Here is a 17,116-nt window from a genome sequence, read left to right on the forward strand (position 1 = left end):
ATAATGATGAGTTACTAGAGAACAAACTGCTATCCTATATTAATGAATCATTAGGTAATGATTAGTTCATGAATATCTGTGAATCAGTCATACTGACCCCTTTTTTCATCTGAACCAGTCTGTGAATGGCACAAAACTAGTAATGACTCATTTAATGACAGTTACAATTCACAGATATTTATGAACCAATCATCACCTAATGATTAATTAATATTTGATCTCCCAGTCTGCTTTTTCATAGCTCATCATTATCCACATTAAAGTGCTCCATTAATAATGATTAGGGAACTATTTATTAACGATTCATTAATTACCAAGAGTCTTACCTCACTCATATTTTAGTGAACTAATGATTAACTAATCAACTAATGATTAACCAATCATTAGCTATAAAATTAGTCATTAACTAATGGTTTACTAGCAGTTACTTCATCGTTCGTTTTTATATGAAACAACAAGAAAAAAAACAAAAAGGCTCATAGACTGTTTGTCCAGCCACTTCTGGAAACCTGAACAGACCAACAGCACCACTAGCACTTGCTGGTCTATTTTAAACCTTTTTACCAGTGACCATGATATTGCCTCCACTCACAGGCAGCACATAGCACAGCACACAAGACAGATCTGCCAGCAAACATAAATACAACAACCTGTGCAGAGTAGTTTAAGAGATCAAATCTGACGTCATCTCAATTCAGAAACTCTTGAATCCTGGTCGTGGCTAACCCCAGCACACCACAGGGTATGACAGCTGTCTTTTTGCATGTGCAAGTCATGCTAACATGCTACTGCTTGTACTGTGAACTTTGTGCATGTCTGCCGGGAGTGAGTTGACCTGTGTTTAGCACACCCACCGACAGTGTCATTATCTTCTCCATAAATGTGTGAGTTGGTGGGCCAGCTGCTTAGGGGCGGAACCAGTTTAAGACACAGGTCAGCAAGACAGGTCTCTACGAAGAGAGCAAAGCCTTTCCAGTTCCTCTCCTAACCAACCAAACACCATCTGAGAGGCACCCTTCTGCTGTTTGTCCTCAGAAGTAATGTTTACTGCGTATTACACATTAGCTTGTAATTAAATGCCTGCCCACCCCAGCTGCTACCCCAGTTTGGTGTCAAATACTGTCAAATTTAACACATTAATTTTGATGAATTTTTAAAATAACATGTTGATTAACATTGTAAATTAACATATATAATTAATATATTATAAATGATCTGTTATGGCCATAAGTCATAGGCTTAAGTTAAATTTTACTGATGTGCCACCATAATGTTATGTGATGTTTTATGTGATTGTCTGTGGTTAAATTAGCATATATTTCTGCAATCCCTTAAAGTCCCTATTCTACCCTCTTGCTACCCCATGAATAATCCTGTATATCTGAACTTAAAGAGCTTAAACTCGAAAAAGGTTTTATGAAAACCAAAAATACAACACCATAATTCCTATGGTCATTATGAAGGTCAATATAAAGGGCTAGATGGAGACCAGAGGATGTGCAACTTCTGTAATGACAATCGTTTGGGAGACGAGTATAATATTTTGTTTTAATGTAAGAACGTAAGCATAATGAATTACAGAGAAAGGTGTTGTGTATAAACCGCCCATCTATGTTTAATCTTGGTATTACAATCACATACAGTATGTCTAAAGTTATTTGTAAACTAGGTGTCATTTCGAAAATAGTCCTTCCTTTGTTTAAGTAACTTGTATTGTTCTTTAGCCATATCCTGTGCTATCATTGTGTTACTGTATATTCTGCTTGGGCTTCATACCATGTGATCACGGTCCAGATAGACAGACAGATTGAGAATTGCACATGTGTGTGTATGAACCAAACTCTTTCCTTGTTTATTTTATTCTCTTGGGTGTGTTTGGCGCTACTGTGTCATAAGGTCTTTCTCTCTATGCTGACTGACAGACACCCAGTGCAGCGACCTATGGAGGCACCAGTGCTGGACTCTGCTCAGGCAGAGCATGGCTCACTTCTTCTCAGGCAGCTACAGAGGATGAGAGCATCTGAGGAGCTCACTGACGTGGTGCTGCTCGCAGAGGGGATTCCCTTTCCTTGCCACAAGGTGGTGCTGTCTGCATTCAGTCCTTACTTTCAGGTAAAGTGGACAATCCATTCCATTACACACACACACACACACACACACACACACACTCACACTATGGAGATATAAATAAGAAAATACAAGATGCAGCATGTGTTTTGCAGAACTATTTAGGCAGTTCTGTTGATGATCCTATGAGACTGTAACTCTATCATGTTCAATTGTTTTGATAAATTGCTATGTCCAGGCCATGTTTACATGTGGTCTGAAGGAGACCCGGGGCGGAGAGGTGTCTCTCAGGGACACTCCTGCTCAGAGCCTGGAGCTGCTGCTGGACTACATGTACCGAGCTCAACTTCCACTTTCCAATGACAACATCCAGGGAGTGGCTGCTGCTGCCTTTCTGCTCCATGTAGACGGAGCCTTCAGGTGGGGAATAAGATTGGAAATTGATTGATTTTCCAATAAACTTCCATCAATAGAACATTGTGGTATAGTGGTATAGTGGTATAGTGTTAATTTATAGGTTAGGGCATTAAAGGTGTTAGAGGCATCATCCTATTAAATTCAGTAGTGAAATGTGCCAGTAGTATAGGTTAGAGGGCAGTGACCTATGTCTAAAGTACTGATAATATTTTGTTTCCATCACCACCTTGTTGTTGCTGCTTCAGGTTGTGTCAGAGTCACATGGAGGCCCGTATGGACCCCTCCAACTGTGTTGGTTTGTACCACTGGGCCCGAGACCTGGGGGCCACTAGTCTGGCTGACTGCGCCTTGAGATACCTCTGCCAACACTTTGCACAGGTGAGGTATCCAGTATAAGTAGTGTCAAATATTCTTTTAGTAAGAGCCATAAATACATTTTCCTGGCCCCAAGATGAAACATGTTCTCTCAACTGCCTTTGATATGTATCTATATGCACACTTAGGACCAACTTAATTTAAAGGCTCAGGGCAGATGATATTTGTACAAAATGACATACGTAAGTCAAAAATATTCAAACATAAGTCAAAAATACAATATAACAATGAAAACAACAACATCGACATGACAGCTGCGTAACATTTTACAAGCCTTTCTTGTTCTCTGTTTTTAAGCTATTTATTGCTGCCACTAGGGGGCGGAAGTCACTTGCATTTTTTACACAGTGAATTAGAGTGTTGATGTGATACGGACTTTCCTACCATCCTCTATATATACCATCCTCTGTAACGCGATCGTTGCCATTGTTTTCCTCCTTCTTTATCTTGCTGCCTCAAGGTTTGTGAGGAAGAAGAAGTGCTGGAGCTGGATGCCCAAAGTCTTGGGGATCTGCTGGGTTCAGATGACCTCAACATATCACAGGAGCAGGTGGTCCTGGAGCTGGTGCTACGCTGGGTGGACAGGCGAAGGGGGGACTCGCAGAGTGAAGCCCAGGCTGTGGAATTACTCAGACGTGTCCGGCTGGAGCTTGTGGACCCTGGATTCCTCCGTAAAGCCAGGAGGAGAAACCCAGTGAGAGAAAAGAGATGGAAATAGATAAAAGATAAAAGTCTAGATATCACATTTATTGAGGAATTAGTTGATTAACAGACTACCACGCCTATAAATGAATCTTGCAGGTACTGCTGCGGGATGCTGAGTGCTTTGGAATGATTGATGCTGCTCTCCAGACCTCAGGCCTGTGTGAAACATCAGCTCCACCACGGCCCCCCCTTCGTTATGGCATGGAGACCACTGACCTGCTGCTCTGCTTGGGTGGGGTGAATAAGGAGGGAGTGCCTGCCCGTCGTGGAGGTATTGCTGACCTCAGTTTTTGCTTTGCCCCCCATGGTAGAAGGACTTACTACATCCCCTCTCCACTGAGGAGCTGTGGAGGCATGGGACAGATCACAGCAGGGGCAGTGACACGAGATAACAACATCTTGGTAGCCATAGAGGCAGAAGATCAACACAGGATGAAGAGGGTGGATATTTACAGGTGTTTATGCATGCTCATATGTAAGAAATCCATATTTTTGAATGACACTGCATTCAACAACAGATCTTTAAGGCCTGTTTATGTTCCAGGTACGATAATTCAGAGGAAAACAGCTGGGTGGAGCTGTGCTCAGCAGCATACAGGGACATGTATGCTTTTGGGCTGTTAGGGGATGGCCTCTATATGATAGGCGGTCAGATGAAAGAGCGTAATCACTACATCATCACAAACAGTGTGGAGAGATGGTCGCTGAAGAGAGGAGGCAGCTGGCTCAGCTTCGCCCCTCTGCCTCTCCCCTTAGCCTGTCACTGTGCCGTCAGCCTAAAGGAGCATCTCTACGTGCTGGCGGGCTGGACACCACAGGTACACAGTGTGTCAAAAACACTATGTTAACTGTGTACTATTAACTGTGTAGTAAATGAATGGGTTCAGGTTTGCCTTTTGCCTGAAAACTTCCCCCACAGTTATTAGTAAAGGCTCAATTATTAAAAGGCCCTGAAAACCTATTGCTATGAAATACTGGATCCAACTGGAACTCAAAATTTTATGACAAAGAAGGAATTGTAGGCTCCATATTTCTGCATGCCAATCAAGATTAAATGATATTTGATTCAAAATGTAAGGTGACATTAATGGGGTTGTTTACTCATGTAGCCAGCCCTGTCAATCAAATTTGATCCTGATGAAGCATGTGAGTTTTTATGCGTTAAACTCAATATATAAGAATGTTTTTACTCAAGTTTAACTTTGATCGATACATATAATATTTAATCTTTCAGAGAAATACTTTTATGGGGCTGTAAATCCAAGTGTCAGCATTACAAAATTCCAGACTCTAGGAGTGCCAGACTGGGATAATTCAGGCCGGGAATCTAACATCAGCCCAGGCGAATCTCCACATATTCACAGCAGACCATGTATATACCTACCTGTTTCTGTTTTGTTGAATAATTTTTTTTCTGTGTACTGTTTTTGCCAGTAACGTATCTTTTGGTGTTATTGCTACACACAAAGAAATTAGTGTCCTCAGTTTCAAAAGTTAGTCAATTGAACTTCCATAATTAAGGCTATGGGAAGAATTTTCTCAGTTCGGGCCTGCCCTCTAGTGGTAGCATTGAAACAGATACAAAAAAGACACCGCAACACCATCGCACATATCAGATCCAAGGTCAAGGACACTGAGGTCAGTGGGCTGAAAGATTGCAACATCTCAGTTATCTACAACAACAAAAAATCGAACACACTGTGGTTTTAAAGCAACTAAATTATTTAAAGATCAGATGGTGAAAGATTCAGTGTAATGTTTGCCCTCTCAGTCCTCAATGTCTCATTTCTCACCCCTTTCTTGTCTTTTTCTTCCTCCTCCTATCCAACTCTCTCTTCTCCTCCCTCAGCACCATCCAGATGATGAGCCTGACAAGCTGAGTAATCGTGTGTTTCATTTTGACCCTGGCAAGGACAGGTGGACAGAGTGTGCCAGGATGAAGTACTCAAGGTACCGCTGTGGCACGGCTGTCCTCAACGGAGAAATCTACATACTAGGTCAGACTACAAGGCCGACTATAAGTGTATTCCTAAATATTTATTCAGTATGATAAAGAATGGAGGCAGATAATGTGTGTGTGTATGTTCTTCAGGTGGAATAGGGTGTGATGGAGAGGACCGTGGACAATCGCGTCGTTGTCTGAGCTCTGTGGAGATCTATAACCCAGACACAGACACCTGGAGGGTGGGACCTACCCTGCCCACAGCTCTACTCTCCCTCCGCACCAACTCCTCCAATATAGGAGTAGTGGAGGGCAAGCTCTACCTATGTGGATACTACAAGGGAGCCGGTCAGTTAGTAAAATATTCTTTTAACAGCTTGTTATGTGTAGTCTCTTAGAAAATGTCACCCTAATAAGTTTAACTTCACTTGTCTCTTATTGTACAAAAACAAGGCAGAATTTGGGTCTGCATCAGCGTGAGGGAATGCCAGCTAACTGGTGAGGCAGTATCTCTGGAAATTAGATTTTGGTCAGCCATAACTTACATGCTTTGCTCTCATGACTGCAGGCCGTCATGAGATCATCACCAAGGAGATTTTGGAATTGGATCCTGCAGACAATGTGTGGACGGTGGTGGAAAGACGAGCAGCCATGCATGACTGCTATGACGTCTGTCTGGTGGCTAACCTCAATCCTCGAGACCTCGTCACACCCTAATTCATCTCCTCCTGACTCTGGGCAACAATGCCAGGAGCCAGGATGTGTGGTAAACAAGCTCCTGTCTTTTAAAACTTAAAATGCTGGCTTGACTCCTGGACTTGTATGTCAAGTGACCATCAACAAATCCTTATACCAAACAACAAAATTGGTTAATTTCTTTGAAAATTACTCACAGACCTTTACACAAACTATTTATGTGAAAGCTTTCTCATCTTCCACTGCTGTGTAGGAGGTTTGGTTTTGTTTTTTCAATTTTAAACCACTTGAATAAGAGTAGGGAGAGATTGTGATCATGGCCTAAAGGAACCAGTGTTGTCTGTTGGTAAGAGACAGGATGCAAACTGCAGTCAGTGGTGTCACACACTTCCTCCGCCTTTGCTTCTAACAAACAACAGTCATTGATTGTATGACCACAAGAGGTTGATTGTCACAAAGTATATAGTCGAGCGGTGTCAGACAGGCAGGATGTGGTTTTATTCCAATTTTGACCACTAAGGTTTTTCCCAATAACTTTAAGGTTTTTTTTTTGTTTTGTTTTTTTTGTTTGTTTTTTTTGGGGGGGGTGTATGCGTTTGAAGTTGAATGGATTTTATGGAACAGTTTTGTTACAGTTTTACAACATTTACAAACTATTTTTTTTGCACAATAAATATTAAAACAAGTTTCAATGAGTGAGTGCATCTTGCAAACCATCAGACTTCATACCCGTTCAAGGCATCAGCTTCAGGTTCGGGGACAACCAGCCCTGAGCTTCAGAGTTGCTAGGATTTAGGTTTTGTTACCTTTGGACAGAACTAGGCTAGCTGTTTCCCCTTGTTTCCTGTCTTTGTGCTAAGCTAACCATCTCCTGGTTCCATCTTTCTATTGAAAGATAAGAGAGTAGGTATCAATCGTCTCATCTACCTCTCAGCAAGAAAGTAAATAAGCATATTCCCCAAAATGCCAAACATTTTTTTAAGCATTGAAACAAATGGCAGATGCTGTCATTTTTGTGGTGAGAGCAATCTTGTAGCCATAGCAGCCGTTTTCCAAGACAATATAATCATAAAGAGTTACGAATGTCTTTATTAATAAAGTATAAATTGGTTAGGATTGTTATTATAGACTGTAAAACAAAAATAAACTGTACAGTAATTTTCTCTTTTTTTGATTGATAAAGCTTCATTAAGTGCTAAGTTAACATTTTAGCCATAACAAATGATAAATATAAGTCTTATTGTATAGTGCTCCTGTAATCTTATGTCACTGTTTCATTTTCTATATATATGTGGGGTAATAAACTGATACCAGTCAAGTTGGCTTTCCATAGATCAACAACTTTGTTAATGTTTATTTATTATTTATATGTGGGGTTTGAAATAAAATAAATGGACTCAATCCGGCAGGAACTACCATTACTCCTTCTCTCTGACTTCAAAGTCTCTCCTTCCTCCCAGTTTCTTCAAAGTCTTTTCAAGGATTTATTTTTTCTGAGCTCACCGCATGGCAAAGCATCAACAAACTAGTCTGACTGAAGTGGTGGATTTAGGGTGAGTGTCTGACCCGCATGACATTCCACAGATGCCTTCATCCCCTCTCACCTCCTGCTGAGCCGGTCAAATATGAGCCCTCGGAAAACCCAAAATTATCCCGAAGGAGTGTGACGCGCCGGGATGTTGCTTGGAGAGCTGGCATTGGAATGAGGAGGCTCCACCCATCGCTCCGGAGCGTGTGGCTCCCGTCTCTCCTGTTGCTGTGTGTTTGAGGAGAGGGCGAGAGAGGAGAGCACAGCCGCTGCTCAAATGGCTGGAACTGGTTGTTTGAATTTGCTGATTTTTATGCCATTAGACTAGTTTGTGGCTTTGATAGCGGCCTATATATGGGCGACTTCTCGGTCACTAACGAGCTCTTTAGCCAGCTTTTAGTTCAGAGATCAAAGTAATTGGGGGATCGAGTCCCAGTGAAGGCTGCGTCTGACAGGTGCGCACAGTGCGCAGAGAGGATGGGCAGACGTGAGGCAGACAGCAGAAGCGCAATGAACACCAGCCACCAATCCGAGCTCGGTTGTCTGCAGGACGCGGCATCCAGCGACCACCGTGCCGGCGAGGAGTCCCCGAGACCGGGCAGCCGCCGTCCCTGCAGCACGGACAAGCGCCAGAGAAACCCAGACATGGAGGCGGTGGGCCGGGCACCGACCGCCACAGCGGCGATGGAAGTGAAGAAGCACCTGCACAAACACAACTTGAAAAGCCGCTACGAGGTGATGGAGACTCTGGGGAAAGGCACGTACGGCAAAGTGAAGAAGGCGGTAGAGAGAGCAAGCCTGAAGACAGTGAGTGTGAAAAATGAAGCTTTCCACAGCTATGTGCCTGAAAGATGCTTTCTTTTATAAACATACAGAATGAAATATAGTTACTGATGATGGGTACAATGTCATAAACCTGTTTGACCTCTTAACCTTCTCTGACCCATACAGCCTTATAAACATAATGTGATATGCTACTCATGCTTCTGTCTCCCTGGGAGGTATTCAGCATTGTGTGTGTGTGTGTGTGTATTCACCAAAATGTGTTGCTGTTCCAAGAATGCTGCCCATTGGTTATTAAATATTAATTTAGGGGGTGGAGTAAAGCTCCTGGATGGTGTGCCTCTTTATATTTGTGTGTGTGTGTGTGTTGTTGTGTTTGTGTGTTTGTTGGTGAGCTCATGGGCTGATGCTGAACCCAGTTCTTGCTTCCTGTGCTGCCAGGCTGAGATGCCTTTGGTCTGACTCACTCAGCACTTGAACAAGGGGATAAAATGACGACAATAGGTCTCCTCCAGTAGGAGTCTGCTCCCTTTAACCAGAACGAACACACACACAGGGACATACTCAGACGGACATAATAGTATATTATGTTTCTGATTAACTTAACATCGTGAATATTCAGGTTAAAAAGAAAATGTGGAGCCAGATTACTTTGAATAATCGTGGCTTTATGTCTACAGTCAGGCTTTAATCCCTCACGCTGCTGTAATCTGAGCATAAAGAGACCAGATGACCTTGTCAGCCTCGAATCTCCCCTTCTGTTTTTTTAGTAAACCAAACACACTGTGTATTAGGGATAATCCTTTTTGCAGTCGGGTGTGGAATGTGAGCTGGTATAATTCCTCTGCTGTTTCACTGTACTCTTGAACCTACTATCTGAGAGAGGAGAGGACGAGAAGAGGAGAGAGAGAGGAGAGGAGGGGAGTGAAAGCGAGAGAGGTAGGAGACGATGGAAGAAGTATACAGGAAAGAAGAGGCAGCAGCACGAGAAATAGCTGTGGTGTGTATGTGTGTGTGTGTGTGAGTGTGTGTGTGTGTGTGTCTGTGTGTGCGTGCAGGGTGAGTGGGTTTGGTAGGACAAGGGGAAAATGTTGAATTCTTTGAGCTAGTAGCCAGCACATACCAGGGATTCTTTGAAACAAAACGGACATTATTTTTGGAAACAAGACCAGGGGGCTGTTGTTTGAGTGCGGGAAGGAGGCAGAGGAGGAGACAGTTTTAGAGCAAGAAGGAGGAGGAAAAGGAGGAAGAGGACGCATTAGCAATGGTTTGAGATTTCAGTAAAGAGCTGACCTGAGATTGTCCCTGTTCAGAACTGCGTTGCTGCAGGAGGTGACTAATGTACAGGGTGAAATGGAAGGAAATGGTGATGAATTCTGGGTCTTGGCTGTGCAGGGTCATTCTTTAGCCTGCTGTGGGTCTGACACGTATTTAAAGTTGAAACATAAAATAACATTAAAATGTTTTTATTTTGCATAATGTACATTCTGATCTGTATAAAAAAGTGACCTTACTTCAGCAGATACTGTATGCCCAAGCAGCTTTTAACTTGTACAGTATACCTCCATTTGGAAAGAAAGCATCCCTAAGCAAAAACCCACACAGATGTGTTTCTGTTGTTGTATGCTAACTTAATTAATGTGCTCTTGGGAAGATTGCGATGTGCAGTCAGAAGGTGCCTTGTGAAACCAACAAAAATATAATGAATCAGACTATATATCAGAAGGAAGAGTTTGGGAAACATGCTTACAGTAGTTCCATTATGAGCTGAGAGTTAGCTCAGAAGCTTGATACCACTCTTAAGATGAAGCAGGAGCAAGCAGCTGGTTAGCCTAGCTTAGCACAAAGAGTGTTAAAACAACAATTAGTTTTTTTACAGGAGTATACACAGATCAGTTTCAAAGTACTTTAAACCAGGCTGTTTGCCTTGAAAAGTAATCATGAAAAAACCAACCATGCTAGATTTTATTTTCTGTTGTGAGAGAGTTTTTGTACATGTCCATTTCCTATCCCCAATCATTAATACACGGCACAGTACTCTAGTAGTACTAGTTCCTGGTTATGGCAAGGGACAGTGTGTGCGTAGCTGGATGATGAGGTCAAGGCTCTATTTGGCAAGGGGCCTGTATAATCCTGCTGTTTAATCTTTCGCAGATGCAGCAGGGATCTTTAGTGATGCTCAGGCTCTTGGGATGTGCACTTGTGTGTGTGTATGTGTGTGTGTGTGCGTGTGTGTGTGTGTGCATTGTTTGTGAGAATAATAGGGTAGGAAGTCAGAGTGGCCACCCTCAACCCCTATCATGACTTCACATACGCAAAAACAGAAATAAATCAGCAGTCTAAAGATTTGTGCAGTTGGAGAACATTGTTGTCAAGACACAACCAGTGCACCCGAGATAAATATGAAGGAGAAGTGGAGGAGAGGAAAATAAATGTTCCACTTTGTCTGGTTTAAATTAAGTCCTATTATGAAATGGTTGTGCAGAACATCATGTATCTCTGTGTTGGCTGTACTATTACATGTGTTCCTCTGCTACACACATTCTCTAATAATGCAAAAGGAATATCTGATTACATCTGAATGACTCACACACAGCTACTTATGTTTTCTACATATATCCTGTTACAGTTTGGCACTTTTTGGTCAATATCTCACACGCAGCACATTATTTGGATGAACAATGACACATTGTTTGCTAAAAGGATACTTTAGAGGTCATAGTTAGACATGACGCATATGCAGCACATTTGCATGCACAAGGGTGATATCATACACACACATAGACAGACTTCCTCCACACAAACATGCCTAATGCTGGGCCCGAGGTTAAAATGCTAACTTTTTTGCCCACTTACTTTGACTTACCTTATCCATTCCTTTCACCTGTTAGCTACAGCCTACATCGTCCCTCCTTACCCTATTTCTTATTTCACATTCTCCCCTTCACTTCCTTACATCGCTTTCCCAGCCAGCAGGTATTTGGGTCAGAAAACGTTCACAAGCATGCAAGTGTGTACTTGTTAATAGCCCCCCAAACTTGGACTTGTGCCATTCAGCTGACAACCACTGAAGATGTGTGGCCTAATCTCTGACCCAGCACCCAGTACCTCTGGATGGACAGGGATGCCACATAGGCCTGAAGAGTCTGGTGATGTGAGAAAAATCCTCATATCTCAGTACTTGTTTATAGAGAAGATACAAACCTAAAAACAAGAATGTTCTCCTTCGCTGGATGCCGTCACATCAGTTATAGAAGGTCAGATCAGATCAGTCTTGGGAGTTCCCTGGAGTGTGTTTGTGTTGTGTTGCATAACTATTGCGGTTGATGGAGCGTGTGAATCGTGCCTTCCAATGTCTCGTAGAACTTTTTTTCCAGCAGCTGAGAATGCTGGAGTTGTGACCCAGAGGAGAGGCTTGCTCGCCCATTGGGACATTGTAGGGGTTGACAGAATTATACAAGGGTATGTGTGCTGTATCAACCTCAAAAGTAGGACTGAATCCTCATCTGCACATTATAGCACATTTCTCACTCTTTTGTTCTTCTGTTTTTAGCTTATAGTATTTCTAAATAGGACACCCTGATGTCTGTTTATAAGTCCACCTCTGTCTTGTCCTTGTATGGTGACAGTTACTCTATCTAAAGAGGTTTAGGGGCTCATGTTGGGGTGTCTGTTTCGGTGTATACGTGTGTTCGGTGGTTGGGGGTTGCATTGGGGTACAGTGAGTGCCTAGGATTAATGAAGTAGAGTGTGAACAGTGCAGCTGTCAACCTTCTGCCTCTGAGCGTGCTCAGATCACAGGAGACCTGCTCTCACCATTCAGCCCTTAAAACCCACATAATCACCTCTAATGCCCAGAAATTTCATTTGTGTATGTGTGTGTTAATGTAATTGTATCAACAGTGTGTATGTCTTTGTTTCCATGCATGTCTATAACACACGAACAGTGCATTTATCAGTGTTTGCTTGCTCTTATGAATGACTTGAGTGAGTCATTGTTAGGGAGAAATTAGTTAACTGGTGAGTTTGCAGAAGAATTAAAGAGGAATCTGTGTTTACTGGCACCAGATCTTCTGTGAAAATGCACAACAACACAACAAAGGTTGTACACCAGTGACTGTCCCTTGATAACCACAGTGAAAGATGAGCTTTAAAACTCTGTTTAAGTATTATCCTTTTGTTGTTAACCATCCACAATTAATCATTAGAGTTATCAAAATGTGTGTGATTTGAATACAAAGGTTTATATCACATCTACAGAAACAAAAAGTGTATCCTTTCTCACAGGTGGCGATCAAGTCAATCCGTAAGGAGCGCATCACTGAGGACCTGGACAGAATTCACATCCAGAGAGAGATTGAGATCACTGCCAGGCTCAGGCACTCCAACATCATACGCTTCCATGAGGGTAAGTCTGCAAACACAACACACACTGCACCTGTACAGTCCACACAAATATCATTGTGAATTATTACCCTTTATTCTCATCACCAGACAAAACTCATGCAAATTCATAATCGGTGACTCACAGTACAGATTAGTGATGCTGTGTTAGTGCTAGTGCTAGTCTACAGTGTTGTGCAACAGTGCACATTAAGGATTGTTCTTGTCAACAAATCCCATTTGAATACAAAAAATATATATAAATGACAGTACCTATCTGCCCAAGCCTAATACAACTTCTTTCTCTGTGCCATAGACTTCAATTGAGCTGCAAAAACTATTAAAATCACATTAATGAGACACTTAGGCTATGTTCACACTGCAAGCCTCAGATCTGATCAGATTTTTTTGTTTTGCTGTTTATTTTTTAAACTGTGGCTCATATCAGATCCCAGTCTGAACAGGTCATGGTCCTGAAGTGACCTACATGACGAATGTCGATCTAGAGTGACGTAAAAGTCACATTAATTCTGATATTACTGTTCACACTGCCACATTGGAAGTCATGAGTACACAGCTTAAAGCAGTCCAAAATCCCCACAGAAACACAGATATTTAGAAATGTAGACTCAAACACTTTCACTAAAACAATGCAGTTATACAATGACCCACACATATCAAACTTCCAGCCTCTGAATTATTAATTTCTCCATTTGTAGAATAGTAATCATTGATCAGAATAGCATCTGTTGTTGTTGTACAGTGAGGAAGACTCCTGTAAACACATCGGCATAATGCCATACTGTAAATGTGTCCTGTGCAGTGTTTGAGAGCCGGGATAAGATTGTGATAGTGATGGAGTACGCCAGCAGGGGAGAGCTGTACGATTACATCCAGGAGAGGAGGCGACTGCCAGAAACAGAAGCCAGAAGCATCTTCAGACAGATCACATCTGCTGTCCACTACTGCCACAAGGTTTGCACACACACAATTTCTGCAAATACACCATTGGAATTCAGTATAAATTAGGGAACCACATGTAGGCACGTGCTGAATTGCATGCTGCTGCGGTATTCAGCTGTGCACAAGCAAATACAGTAAATCCACAAAATCCTAATCCTAATACTGCAGAAAAACTTGACTTGAGATTTCAGCTCTCTCTGGGTTAAGAGCCGTTATCCCTTCATTGTTTTTTACAGTCACACACTGACACACTTAACTTAACACGTTACCTAAATGAGCTTCCTTTGTCCTTCCTCATTACTGTAAGCCCTGGCACAGGAACAATTTATGCATTGTTTTTCGTTTGTTTTTATTGTTGTGTACATAAAATCAACAGAAAACAGGGATTAGTAAATATATAAATCCTATTAATACAGAGGTGCTGTACAGTAGAAGTGAGGACCTGGGCCTTACAATCAGCTGACTTGGATATGGAAATGTTTATGTTTTCATATTCTTCTTATTTTGGCATTTTGGATTCTTCATGAATCCCCTGTATTAAACTCAGAGATTATCATTCAGCTCCTGTAGCTTTATAGTAGGCAGGGAGGTGGATGTTGTGCTCCTCGTGCCCTCAAATATTGTCCCAAAATAGACATGAATGTTCTGGCATGAATGAATTATTGAATGTGCCTCTGAGGTATGCCGGGTACTTGGAGGGATTATTGAGGCTTCAAAAGAAGAATGAAAATAATTCCAAGTCATTTGCTGCTCTTTTTTTTTGTGCTGTAAAATAGCAAGAATACTAACGTGGTTGACCACATATATTCTTTTCTTTCTCCTTGTCTCTGCCTTGCATACACACACACACACATACACATTCATACAAAGGCTTAGATACTGTGCACAAAACATTGTCTAAGGTCATGGGTCACTTCCTCCACTTAAGTGCTCTGAAGAGGATGTAATTAACGAACGAAAGGAGGCTATTCTTGCTCATTAGCCAGTGGCTTTAAGAGAAACTGACAGCAATGTTTAAAGTTTCCCTGCGTCACATGGCTTCCTGGGTGGTCACAGTTATCTATATCGGTCTATTTGTCGCTACTTATGATTCGCTACCAATTCAGTGTCAGGGAAACAGGAGCAATCTTGCAAAGATTTTGCAATCGAAACCTCCAGTGCACCTTTTTCTCGCCAGGGTCCACAGCTGTCTACACTTTGTGGCCTCTTGTTGGCTTCCAGGTGCTTACTGCCATCAGGGGATCAAATCGCATCTCATCAGATGAATAAACCCAAACAAAGCACTTCCTCATCCCTGTAGAAACAGTCGGAGAGCCTTTCTCGAGGCTCTCCGATATGTTCGACACATGGCCCCGCAACACAAGGCCCGAATGGAATGTTAATGGTTATAAAATTATAAATGACGGACAAAGCTGCCAGGCACCACAGGCTCGGTTTATATTGTACACTTCACACCCTTCATTCTTGTGTTTGCATACAGAGCGAAAGCATCTGACTGTAAAGCGGTGGGAGGAGCAGTGCAAGACCTCATGTTTCTCTGCTTTTTTGCAGAACGGTGTTGTGCATCGAGACCTCAAGCTGGAGAACATCCTTTTAGATCAAGAATTGAATGTAAAGGTAAGATTGATAAAACAAACAACAAAGCTGACAACAACACAAACTGAGCCAGCATATCAATTCTCAATGAGGAAGTGTAATCATGCATGTTTAGGAAAATAAATGAAAGAGTTCCCTTACAAAAATATGTTGATATTTATCACTGGATAAAAAATTTGGTCTGCAGACAAAAGTATTGTGTTAAATACAAGTGTGTTATTTTAATGTATCATCCATTAAGAACCGTTTACCGTTTTTGGAACATAAACACATCAATTTTTATGATAAACTGGCTAATAAATTTCAGGAAGCAATCTTTTGACAGTGCTGCTATATTTACATGCTGGAATGAAGCTTCACGTAGTGCAGCTGGAAATGTCTTCCAAGTTCCAAAATAAATGCAAACAAAGTGCACATTCAGAACATACATTGGAGCTATTTCTGCCCACTGTATTTTTAATGTGTTGTTAAGCCATGCACACTGAACCAGCACAAACATACTGCCAGGTCTTATAAAAGAACCCAGGGGTAATTTTTTGCTTTATTCCTCTCCTTATATGGGAGCTGTGCACAGCCAAAGGGGAATGCTGGGAATCCAGTGGCAATCGCGCCAATCGGAGGGTTTTAATATAGTACGCTCAGTCTGTCCGTCAAAAGAAAACACTATGTGCATACCTCTCAGCGGCTCTTCATTCATTGCAAACCTCAAGTTCACTACATCGGCCTCACACAGCTTCCACTGCAGGAAATGACCAAGCCTCTGTGCAATGTATGTGTGTGTGCTATGTCTGCACAATAGCTACTTAATGGCATATATAGAAGGCAGGCACACCCAGTCAGGTCGGGTAACATGTTGGGTCTTGGTCAAGTTTGATGTTACAGATTTCAGTTTCATAATATAGTAATATTAAAGTTGTTTAAAGGCCCAGAGTGTAACATTTATTTACAGAATATAACAGAAATGGAATAGAATCTTCATAGGTATGTTTTCATTAGTTTGTAATCACCTGAAAAAAAAAATCGAAAAACTAAACACTGGCGTTAAATCGGCCTTTTGCATTTTTCACACATTTCACGCCCACCATAGTTTCTCCTTTGCGGGGTCTCAGTTGGTTGCAATCTGCTATCTCACTGCTAAGGTCTGTTTTCTGAACTGAGCATTTTAAAAGTGTTTGTTTAATATATTCATGAATAGAGAGAAACCAGAGAGAGAGACATGCAGTCAAGTTCCCAGACATTATTAGACCAATTATTCATTGGACAAGAGGGAAACTGATATTTTTATAAAGCCAAACACAATAATATCTGATCCTAGCTGAGACAAACCAGATGATTTTGCTAGTCACACTCACTTCACTTGTTTCTCACATGATATTATAACAAGAACCTCAAAAGGCAGCCCAGAAATTTGCCCCAGCAGCCTGAAAGCCACTGTAGAACACTCTGCATGAGAGACGGTGGCTCCTCACAACAGGCCATGTAATCCCCAGGCATGTGTAAAAGACTCATTTGCATGTTTAGAGGAAAGAGTGCGTCTTATACAAGCATTCAACACTGAGGAATGTCTCTGCCAAAGCACTGAAATGAGTGCTGGAGCCTCACGCAGATGTTTCTCTGGTGGCAAAAGAGAATTTACACTGCATGACACACACACACACACA

At 41.9% G+C, this 17,116-nt stretch overlaps 2 protein-coding genes across 2 annotated transcripts in view; both read left to right on the forward strand.

Moving 5' to 3' along the window:
• Positions 1–571: 571 nt before the first annotated feature.
• Positions 572–7,801, forward strand: LOC118324405 (kelch repeat and BTB domain-containing protein 12-like). Its single transcript, XM_035656729.1, has 10 exons — positions 572–742; positions 1,923–2,112; positions 2,306–2,487; positions 2,730–2,862; positions 3,320–3,553; positions 3,661–4,019; positions 4,109–4,382; positions 5,414–5,561; positions 5,657–5,854; positions 6,075–7,801. Exons 2-10 carry the CDS (start codon positions 1,942–1,944, stop codon positions 6,221–6,223), a joined length of 1,848 nt encoding a protein of 615 aa, XP_035512622.1. The 5' UTR covers positions 572–742; positions 1,923–1,941; the 3' UTR covers positions 6,224–7,801.
• Positions 7,802–7,960: 159 nt separating this feature from the next.
• The window catches only part of LOC118324404 (NUAK family SNF1-like kinase 1), a 14,410-nt gene continuing 5,254 nt past the window's right edge, over positions 7,961–17,116 (forward strand). The window contains exons 1-4 of the mRNA XM_035656728.1: positions 7,961–8,537; positions 12,801–12,921; positions 13,720–13,871; positions 15,411–15,476. Of these exons, the coding sequence (XP_035512621.1) occupies positions 8,208–8,537; positions 12,801–12,921; positions 13,720–13,871; positions 15,411–15,476 (669 nt within the window). The 5' untranslated portion in view covers positions 7,961–8,207. The remainder of the gene's footprint in view (positions 8,538–12,800; positions 12,922–13,719; positions 13,872–15,410; positions 15,477–17,116) is intronic.

Source organism: Morone saxatilis, unplaced genomic scaffold, assembly GCF_004916995.1.
Source record: "Morone saxatilis isolate NCDOM2014 unplaced genomic scaffold, NCSU_SB_2.0 Contig15, whole genome shotgun sequence".
Classification (NCBI taxonomy): Eukaryota; Metazoa; Chordata; class Actinopteri; family Moronidae; genus Morone; species Morone saxatilis.

Excerpts from the sequence above, each read along its gene's own strand:
- LOC118324405 (XM_035656729.1), top strand. The coding sequence starts at position 1,942 with ATGGAGGCACCAGTGCTGGACTCTGCTCAGGCAGAGCATGGCTCACTT. Across the intron at positions 5,562-5,656 it reads CGGAGAAATCTACATACTAG|GTGGAATAGGGTGTGATGGA; the intron begins GTCAGACTACAA and ends TATGTTCTTCAG. Across the intron at positions 5,855-6,074 it reads TGGATACTACAAGGGAGCCG|GCCGTCATGAGATCATCACC; the intron begins GTCAGTTAGTAA and ends TCATGACTGCAG.